Here is an 11,232-nt window from a genome sequence, read left to right on the forward strand (position 1 = left end):
AGTTATTTAGTTGGCAGTTACAAAGTTTTACAGTTATTACTTTTTAAATAGTTGTAATGTTTTCTTGTAAAACTGATGAAGTGCAGTTATTAAAGACTTTGTCCCTATAATTTTCTTTTCCTTGTTTACTGTAACAACAATTGGTATCTAGAGCCCTCTTCCTATGGGATCTGTCTGCAAGTTTGACAACTCATGGAAGTCGAAGCTAATCTTCCTATGACCACTCTGACAGTCTTTGACGGAAGCAACTACCATCTTTGGACAGTACGTATGGAGACATATTTGGAAGCTTTGAACCTTTGGGAAGCAGTGGAAGAAGATTATGAAATTCCAATACTTCCACCTAATACTACAATGGCACAAATAAAAGTGCAAAAGAAAAAGAAGACAAAGAAATCAAAGGCAAAGGCTTGCTGATTCGTTGCTATCTCAACCACCATTTTCACTCGAACTATGTATTTGAAGTCAGCAAAGGAGATATGGGATTATCTCAAGAAAGAATATGAAGGAGATGAAAAAATTAAAGGCATGCAAATCCTGAACTTGATCAGGGAATTTGAACTTACAAATGAAGGAAACTGAAACTATAAAGATTACTCCGATAGACTTCTCAATATTGCAAATAATGAGACTTATAGGGTCAGATTTTGCTGACTCAAGAATTGTTGAAAAAATTCTTGTAATAGTGCCAGAAAAATATGAAGCAACTATTATTGCCTTGGAGAATACCAAGGATTTGTCAAAAATTCCCTTGGTAGAATTGCTTAATGCATCGAAAGCACAAGAACAAAGAAGACCGGTGAGGGAGGACATAAAAATCGAAGGAGCTTTACCAGCCAAGCAACAAAAATTCGATGGAATTGGATCAAGTTCAACACCAACAAATGCAAAAGGAGAGAATGAAAACTGAAAGAAATCTTTTCCACCTTGTCAACATTGTGGAAAAAAAGGCCATCCTCCATTTAAATGTTGGAGAAAACTCGATTCTAAGTGCACTAAGTGTAATTAGATGGGACATGAAGTTGTTATATGCAAAATCAATAATTAACCACGTGATGAAAAGGCAAAGGTTGTTGATGAAAAAGAGGAGAATCACTTGTTTGTTGTTACATGTTTCTCTAGCATTGAATCAAGTGAGAATTGGCTTCTTGATAGTGGTTGTACTAACCACCTGACATAATAAGGATCTATTCAAGGAACCGAGCTACGCAAACTCATCGAAAGTCCAAGTCGAAAATGACAAGTATATTGCTATGAATGGAAAGGAATAGTAGCGATCTCAACCTATTCAAGTACAAAGTTCATTTCTGATGTGTTGTGTACCTAAAATTCTTCAAAATTTGATGAGTGTTGAACAACTAATTGAAAAAAAGTTATAAAGTTTTGTTCGAAAACAAAAGTTGTTTTGATTAAAGATGTACATGATAAAGATATTTTCAAATTAAAAATGAGAGGGAAAAGTTTTCTCTAAATCCATTTAAAGAGCAAATTGCTTTTCGAATCAAAGAAAATATCACTAAATTGTGGTACAAGAGGCTTGGACACTATCATCATCAAGGAATCTTCAAATGAAATCCAAAGATATGACAAATGATATTCTAGAACTTGATGATCATATTACAAATTGCAAAGCACACTAGCTTAGAAAGCAAGGAATCCATTTTCAAAGGTAGTGTGGAGAGCAACGAAAAAACTACAATTAATTCATATTAACATTGCAAGCCTACAAAGAATACCTTCCTTGAATGGTAGTCTTTATTATGTTGCATTTATTCATGACTTCACTCGTATGTGTTGGATCTTTTTTTATAAGCGCATGTTAGAGGTCACTTGAGTTTTTCAAAACTTTAAAGCTAGAGTAGAGAATGAAAGTGCTTGCAAAATTTAGACTCTTGGATCAGACAATGGGAAGGAGTACACTTTTGAAGCATTTGGTCAATTTTGTGATGAGGTAAGAGCTTGCTAGTGAGAGACGGAACTGATTTATATTGGAGATGACGCACTGCATGTTACATGAGAAGAACTTGCTAAATAAATTTTGGGCAAAACACCATTTGAAGCTTGGTATGATAATAAACCCTCTCTAAATTTTCATAGAATATTTGGATGTTTGTGTTAACTCATGTTTCACAAATTCGGAGAGACAAGCTAAATATATAAGAGCAATTCCAAGCATCTTTATTAGCTATAGTCTCTAGCAAAAGCTTATAAAATTTTTCAATCACAAAACAGAAAAATTATTATAAGCAAAGATGTGCATTTTATGGAAGATGAAGAGTGGAATTGAGATGATGCAAAGGCGACGGAGCCAACCTCAAAAGAGTCAAAATTTCCATTTCCTACTTTAGACGAAGTGGGTGAAAGAATTAAAGATTGAAAGTGGAATGGTATACGAGAGTCCTACAAGGGGCATAAGACTACTTTTTGATGTTACGAAAGAGGAAATATTGTTGTTTGTGAACCCACCAATTATGAAGAAGCAAAGACTAATCAGAATCAAATAGTTGTAATGGAGAAATGGGTATATAGAACCAGGCTTAATGTTGTTGGTTCAATCAACAAGCATAAAGCTAGACTTGTGGTTAAAGGATATGCTCAAATGCCCAATGTGGACTACTTAGACACTTCTACACTAGTTGCTCAACTCGACATCTTTTACTCGCTGTTTTAGCACAAAATAATTAGGAGTTCCAACTAGATGTCAAATTAGCCTTTTTTAAATAGCTTTCTACAAGAGGAGATTTGTGTATAACAACCAAAAGGATACATATTCAAAAGAAAAGGAAAAGAAGACAAGGTGTGTCTTCTTAAAATGGCACTTTATGGCCTAAATAAGTCTCTCGAGCTTGGTATAGTAGGATTGATGAGCACTTGTATTTCTTGGGATTTGTTAAAAGTTTATTTGCATCGTGATTATATGTCAAGAAAAATGGAGATGATATTCTCATTAGCTCATTAAATGTGGATGATTTGCTTGTGACATGGAACAAAGCAAGAATAATTAAGAAGTTTAAGAAAAAGATGATGGAGATTTTTGAGATGTCAGAACTCAGATTGATGACTTTCTTTCTTAGAATGAAAATTTAACAAAGTGAATATGGATTTTTAATTTGTCAGGAAAAAAAATATATGCTAATTAAGGAGATATTGAAGAAGTTTGAACTTGAAGAATGTAAAGAAATGATTACTCTGATGAACTCAAAGGAGAAATTTTGCAAAGAAGATGGAACAGAGAAAATTAATCAAGCATATTTTAGAAGTTTGATTGGTTGTTTGATGCATCTCAAGCCACTCGGGCTGATATTTTTTTTAGATTTATGATATTTTTCTTTATTTAAATTTTGAATAAATTTTAGATAAAATAGTTGTTATTGTTACAATTTTATCTTTTATATTTTGTTTTTAGTTATTTAATGTAATTTCAACAAATAGAGTTGTTAGTATATGAGATTTATTAGGAATTTAAAATTGATTGTAAACCTATACACAAGTATCATCTATAAAACTTAAAGAAACTGACGTGAAAATTTTGTCCGTGAAAATTTTGTCTGGTTCTCTAGAGGAGAATTCTCTATTAAATAATAAGATTTCAAACTGATTTTTACCCTTATGTTTGCTAAAAAATATTAACTTACAATTGGGTTAATTAAGAATATAATTACATAATTACAGCTATACAATTATATAAGATATATTATTTTAAAGGGTCAACAAATCAACGGAAATAAAATCAAATAATCTGCCATCAATTTTATTGACATTATCTTCTATGAATGTTATGGTAATTTACCATGCATCTTCAATTTTAATTTCAATTTGTCTGCAAGATCCATTTTTTTTAAATATTTTTCACAAAATATTTCCAAGAATTTTGAATGTTATAAGCATTTTGTCTCAATATGTACTGTGCATTATATGCACTGTGCAAGTGAATGGTATCTCAAGGCTGCAAAGAGAGTGCTTAGATATGTGAAAGGCTATTGAGAATCTGAATCAATATTTATTATTTTAGTTTATTTCAGATTAATGGAGCACTATTAGAATTCTTATGGTTATGAATTTTAATTATAGGAATTATAGGTGTTGTTACACTTTTATGAGTATTTACATTTGTCATTTAATTTTATGTTTATGAGCAGAATTTGTATCAGCTTTCAATTGTATTTTGTATATTTAAAGGTTGCAAGTATGAATAAAATACATGAGTTTCAGTCTTCTAATTTTTCTGAATTCCTACAATTGGTATCAAGAGCTTATTTTGTTCTTGAGGGACCTGATAAGGTTGAGAGTTCCACCAAACACCTAAACACTTATATTGAGAATTGAAATGCAATCTGATTATTCAGTCCAAACACTACCAGCATTTGATGGTGAGAATTATCACCTATGAGCAGTCAAAATGGAGGCTTTTCTTGATGTAAATGATCTTTGGAAACTGTTGAGGAGGATTATAAGGTTGGTCAATTACTAGAAAATCCAACACTTAATCAAATCAAGTATCATAAGGAAAGAAAGCAGTGAAAATCAAAGGCAAAGTTTTGTTTATTTTTTGTTGTTTCTCAATCAATCTTCACCAGAATTGTGACTCTAAAGTCAGCAAAGGTTATCTGGGATTTTTTCAAACAATAGTATGAAGGAAATGAGGGAGTTAAAGGGATGCAACTGCTGAATTTGATCAGGGAGTTTGAGATGCAGCGGATGAAGGAGTCAGTAAGGGTGAAAGTATATTCTAATGGACTTCTAAGCATTGTAAACAAGGTGAGGTTGCTTGGGACAGAATTTTCCAATACAAGGATAGTGTAGAAAATCCTTGTGACTCTTCCTGAGAGGTTTGAATCCACCATTTCCTCTTTGAAAAATTTCAAGGATCTGTCAAATATCACTTTGGCAAAATTGATGTATGCTTTGCAAGCCCAAGAATAAAAGAGACTCGTGAGGGAGGAAGGTGTGATTGAAGATGCTTTACAGGTGAAACTAAAACTTAATCATGGTTACAAAGGAAAGAAAAAGAAGGCTCAAGGAAACAACTTTGAGCAAGGAGAAAGTTCCAACAAAGGTAGTAAAGGAGATTATGAGAAACCAAATCATCCTCCTTGTCAACACTGTGGAAAGAAAAACCATCCCCACTTCAGATGTTAGAGAAGACCAACGTACGCTGTAACAAATGCAACCAGCTTGGTCATATTGAAAAATTTTGCAAGAATAAAAGGTAATCTCAAATAAAGGCTCAAGTGGCTGACCAACAAGAGGAGGAGGAGCAGTTATTTGTAGCAACTTGTTTTGCACCCATAACAATTGTGAGAGTTGGTTGATTAACAGTGGATGCACACATCATATGACCTATGATGAAGAATTGTTCAAGGAGCTGGATAGGACAATTGTTTCAAAAGTCAGAATTAGCAATGGAAAGTGCATAGCTGTGAAAGGGAAGGGCACTATTGTAATTGAAAGTTGTTCAGGTACAAAAATAATCACTGATGTACTTTATGTACCTGAAATTAATCAAAACTTGTTAAGTGTTGGACAATTGCTTGAAAAAGGCTACAAAATTTTGTTTGAAGACAAAATGTGTTTGATCAAAGATGTAAGTGGATATGATCTGTTCAAGGTCAAAATGAAGGGAAAAAACTTCTCTTTAGATTTAATGGAGGAGGTGCAAGCTGCTGTTTCAAGCACGATTAATGTCACTGAACTTTGGCATAAGAGAATGGGTCATTTTAACCATGTTGCACTGTTGAACATGAAGAAGGACAATATTGTGGAAGGCTTGGCATCATTGGAATCTGACTTAAATAATTGTAATGCATGCAAATATGGGAAACAATACAGGCTACCATTTCCACAAACTAGTTGGAGAGCATCACAGAAACTGCAATTGATTCACACAAACCTTGGAGGACCTCTACCTAAATTATCTCTAAATGGGAGTAAATATTACATTCTCTTTATTGATGATTTGACGAGAATGTGTTGGATTTATTTCTTGAAATTTACATCTGAAGTTGTAGGAATTTTTTGGAGGTTCAAGGCTTGGATTGAAAACCAATCTGGCTGTAAAATTCAGGTTCTACGGTCTAATAATGGAAAAGAGTACATTTCAGATCAATTTAATTCTTTCTGTGAAGAAGTTGGGATTGAGCACCAACTTACCACTCCTTACACTCCACAACAAAATGGAGTGAGTGAGAGGAAGAATAGAACGATAATGGAGATGGCTAGAAGCATGATGCATGAGAAAGGACTTCCGAAGAAGTTTTGGGCTAAAGCTGCAAATACGGTTGTGTTTCTATTAAATAGGCTTCCTACAAAAGTTGTGCCAGGAAAAACTCCTTATGAAGCATGGTATGGCTATAAACCTTTTGTTCAAAACTTCAAAGTTTTTGCTTGTATTTGTTTTACTTATGTGCCGAAGGTGAAAAGAGATAAGCTAGACAAAAGGGTAGAAGCAAGAATTTTCATTGACTATAGCACACCTTCAAAAGCTTATAGAGTCTACCAACCACAAACTGGTAAGATTCTCATAAGCAGAGATGTCTGTTTTGTTGAAGATAAACAATGGAACTGGGAGAAAGATGATTGGAAGCAAGTTCCTAATTTTTCTTTTATAAAAGAAAAAGATGAAATTTTTGATGAAAATGTTGATGATCCACCAGTTAGAAGAACTAGATTACTTTCTTATATTTATGAAAGATGTAATGTAGCTATATTAGAACCTGCAAATTTTTTTGAAGTAGAAAAAGATCCAAAGTGGATTGTTGCAATGCACGAGGAGTTTTGCATGATTGAAAAGAACCAAACTTGGGAATTGGTTTCTAGACCTCAACATCAAAATTTTATTAGTGTTAAATGGGTGTTTAGAACCAAACTCAATGCAGATGGTTCCATTAATAAGCACAAGGTCAGGCTTGTAGTGAAGGGATATACTAAAAAATATGGAGTTAATTTTTTTGAAACATTTGCTCCTGTTGCCCGACTTGATACCATCATATTGGTTTTAGCTTTTGCAGCACAAAATGGTTTGGAATGTGTTTCAACTAGATGTAAATTCTTCTTTTCTAAATGGTTATTTAGAAGAGGAGATATATATATTGAGCAACCTGAAGGCTTTGTTGTTAAAGGACAAGAAGACAAGGTCTATTTGCTAAAGAAGGCCTTGTATGGTTTGAAGTAAGCTCCAAGGACCTGGTATAGCAGAATTGATGAGTACTTGTTGAGTATTGGCTTCACAAAAAGTCTCAGTGAGTTAATTCTTTATATGAAATGCTTGAATTCTAAAATTTTAATTATTTCTTTGTATGTGGATGACCTTTTAGTAACAGGAAGCAGTATTGCATTTGTTGAGGAGTTCAAGCAAGATATGATGAAAGATTTTGAGATGATTGATTGTGGAAAAATGGCTTTCTTTGTTGGTTTGGAAGTCAAACAAGACCAGAAAGGAATTTTTATCAGTCAGAAGAAATATGCAAAAGAAATTCTGAAGAAGTTTCAAATGGAAAACTCTAAGCCTATGAGTACTCCAATGTTTCAAAAGTTGAAGCTTTGCAAAGAGGATGGTGCAGAAAAGGTTAATGAGACTGATTTTAGAAGTCTTGTTGGGTGCTTAATGTATCTTATGACAACAAGACCTAATATTTTGCAAGTTGTAAGTCTTCTCTCTAGATTCATACATCATGCAAGTGAAGTACATCTTCAAGCTGCTAAATGTGTGCTAAGATATGTTAAAGGTACTCTTGACTATGGAGTAAGGTTCAAATATGATCAAGAATTTAATTTCCATGGATTCTCTGATAGCAATTGGGGAGGTTCATTGGATGATATGAAAAGCACTTCTAGTTATTGTTTTACATTAGGTTCAGGAATATTTTCATGGGCCTCAAGAAAGCAAGAAGATAATGTGGCACATTCAACTGCAGAAGCAGAGCTCATAGCTGGTGTTGAAACTGTTAATCAAGCTTTATGGTTGAGGAAAATTCTAGATGATCTACAAGTGGTTCAAACAAATCCAACTAAGGTGTTTGTAGACAATCAAGCAGCAATTGCAATTTCTAAAAATTTAGTCTTTCATGGGAAGACTAAACACTTCAATGTTAAGCTGAATTCTGTTAGAGATTTTCAGAAAAAAGATAATGTTGTGTTAGTATATTGCAAGACAGAAGATCAATTGGCAGACATCTTCACAAAGGCATTTCCAAAAGGAAAGTTTGAGAACTTGAGAGGGAAACTTGGAGTCAATAGTTGTTGGGATACAAATAAATCTCACATCGATAAAATAATATAAGAAATAACAACTTATATAACCTCAGAAGCACGGATACGCATATTTCTATCCCGTATCCGTATCGGATACGTATCTGATACGAATATGTTTTGATACGCTTCGGATACGTATCTCAAACGTATCTAGAGTGATTTTGTTAAAAAAAGAAAAAAAGAAAAAATATTTTGCAGATTTAATGTTATACGAATCCATTGATCAAAAATCAAGCATAAATAAGCAAGAAAATAAAGAAATTTGAGACGAAGAATACAGAAATATTTTGCAGATGTGTTGATCTGTTGCAGCCAAACACTAGTGACCCACTCATCCAGGTAAAAAATATCATCTCTTTTTCTTTATTATTCTTCCCCTAGGGTTTCCGTAGTGAGTGAGAAGGGGACTGGGCAGTGAGTCTCATGTCTTATGCGGTGTGCGCAGTGAGTCCCGCGTCTTCTGCAGCGTGCGCAGTGAGTCTTATGTCTTTTGCGGGGACTGAGCACCTTTTTATTTTTTGAATGACAATATGCAATTTTTATTTTCTTTTTATTTAAATTGTAAAAGGTGTTAATATAAAATTATAATTTTATGATGATTTTATAATTATTAAAAATAGATAATTATTCCTGCAGCTTTACACATTTAGAATAATCACTCATTGTTTTTTTACATTTAATTTTATGATTTATTTAAAAAGTTTTTAAATTTATGTAAATTGTAAATTAATAATAATTAGAATTTTTTTAATTCTTTTTTAGCATCTCTAAAATAGTAAAATGTATAAAAAAAATTAACAATTAGCAATTTAACATAGATATACTTTTTTATAATTTATACTTTTATGATTTAGAGTGATTAAAATTTTTAAGTTGTATAATTTATTTAACAATTAGCAATTTAACATAGATATGCTTTTTTTTTTGAAGAAGCATAAAAATTATTTATTTATAATGTCAACGGCAAATGCTTCTGATTCTGATTCTAATATCAATTCTAAAATTCCAAGTAAGTTCGTTTATGATGATGTTGTACAAGATGATCATGCTCCTCTTTGGTGTTATGTTAGCATATTAGATAAAAATTCAGAAGAGGGAAGAAATAAGAGTTGGTCTTGTAATTTTTGTCAAAAGGTTTATAGAAGTTCTTATTCAAGAGTTAAAGCTCATTTGTTGAGGACTTATGGAACTGGAATTTTTGTGTGTACAAGTGTAAATGATCAATATTTGGTTGAATTGGCTGAAAATAAAGTGAAACCTAAGCATGTCCCATTGCCTACAAAGAAAATGCATCAGAGTTCTTTATTGAAAAAGAGAAAAGTTAGTCCTTTGGAGAAAGCATTTAATTTAGAAAATAGAGATAATCTCAAAGCTCTTATTGCTAGAATTAATGTTTTATTCTTCTAGATTGCCCTTCAATCTTGCCAGAAATCTCTATTATGTGAATTCTTATTCATTTGCTGCAAATCACATGCTTAATGGTTTTCTCCCTCCTGGATACAATGCCTTGAGGACAACTCTCTTACAACAAGAGAAGGCACATGTTGAGAGGTTGCTTAAACCTATTAAATCGACTTGGAATGCAAAAGGTGTTAGCATAGTATCTGATGGATGGACAGATGTCCAAAGAAGACCTTTAATTAATTTTATGGCTACAAGTGAAGGGGTCCAATATTTTTAAAAGATATTAATGCTTCTGATGAGATTAAAAACAAACATTATATGGTTGATAAGATGATAGAAGTTATAAAAGAAGTAGGAGAACAAAATGTTGTTCAAATTATAACAGATAATGCTCCTGTATGAAAAGGTGCTGGAATGATTGTTGAAATTTCTTTTCCTAAAATTTTTTGGACTCCTTGTGTTGTTCACATATTGAACCTTGCGTTGAAGAATATATGTGCTGCCAAAAACACTGAAAGGAATGAGGTAGCTTATGCTGAATGTAATTGGATTACTCAAGTTATTGATGATGTTTCTTTTGTTAGGAACTTTATCATGAATCACTCGATGAGATTGGAAATTTTTAATCACTTTTCACCTCTAAAATTGCTTGCTATAGCTGAAACACGCTTTGCATCTATTCTAGTGATGTTAAAGAGATTTAAACTTTTGAAAGGTGCTTTGCAATCGATGGTTATTAGTGAAGAACGAAATTCTTATAGAGAATAGATGATGTGGGTAAGGCCCAAGCTGCAAAAGAATTTATTTTGAATGATGTGTGGTGGGACAAAATTACATATATTCTTAATTTCACCGAGCCTATTTATAGTATGCTTAGAGCTTGTGACACAGATAGTCTCACTCTTCATTTGGTCTATGAGATCACTACAAGAAAAATGATAAATTGCGACGGACAAATTGCGACGGTTATCTAGAAACCGTCGTCGCTTTGATATTGCGACCCTTCATACGACGGTTTTTCAAAACCGTCGCAAAATTGTTCAACATTGCGACGGTTTATCGTAAACCGTCGCAAAATTTGTTTAACATTGCGACGGTTTATCATAAACTGTCGCAAAATTTGTTTAACATTGCGATGGTTTATGATAAACCGTCGCAAGTTTAACATTGCGACAGTTAATCATAACCGTCGCAAATTTAACATTGCGACAGTTAGTCATAAACCGTCGCAAAATTTTCAGCATTTTTTTTATTAGAATTTAAAAGTTTTTTTTTTAAGTATTATGTATATTATCTTAACGAACTTATATTTTATTAACAATTTTATATATACTTTCTTTAAAAATATAAAAATAAATATGTTAAAATTTATAAAAATCCAGTTTAATTTATTTATGATATAAATATGTTTTTAATATCTAATATATATTTTTAGATGATAATTTATTTTAAAATATATCTTATAATAACAATTCTAAATGGAACATAAATCTTCTGATTTTTCTTAGTTTGATTTTTTTAAGCAATATATATAATTTTACTATTTTGATTTTTTCAATCAACGTATACAATAAAGAA

General features: G+C 32.3%; 1 protein-coding gene across 1 annotated transcript; it reads left to right on the plus strand.

The window, feature by feature from the left end:
* The first annotated feature begins 453 nt into the window (after window positions 1–453).
* On the plus strand, window positions 454–910 carry LOC109789138 (uncharacterized). Its single transcript, XM_020348024.2, has 2 exons — window positions 454–526; window positions 639–910. The coding sequence occupies exons 1-2, from the start codon at window positions 454–456 to the stop codon at window positions 908–910; spliced, it is 345 nt and encodes a 114-aa protein (XP_020203613.2).
* The last annotated feature ends 10,322 nt before the right edge of the window (window positions 911–11,232 follow it).

Source organism: Cajanus cajan, chromosome 6 (assembly GCF_000230855.2).
Source record: "Cajanus cajan strain Asha chromosome 6, NIPB_CcT2T_4, whole genome shotgun sequence".
NCBI classification, from domain to species: Eukaryota; Viridiplantae; Streptophyta; class Magnoliopsida; order Fabales; family Fabaceae; genus Cajanus; species Cajanus cajan.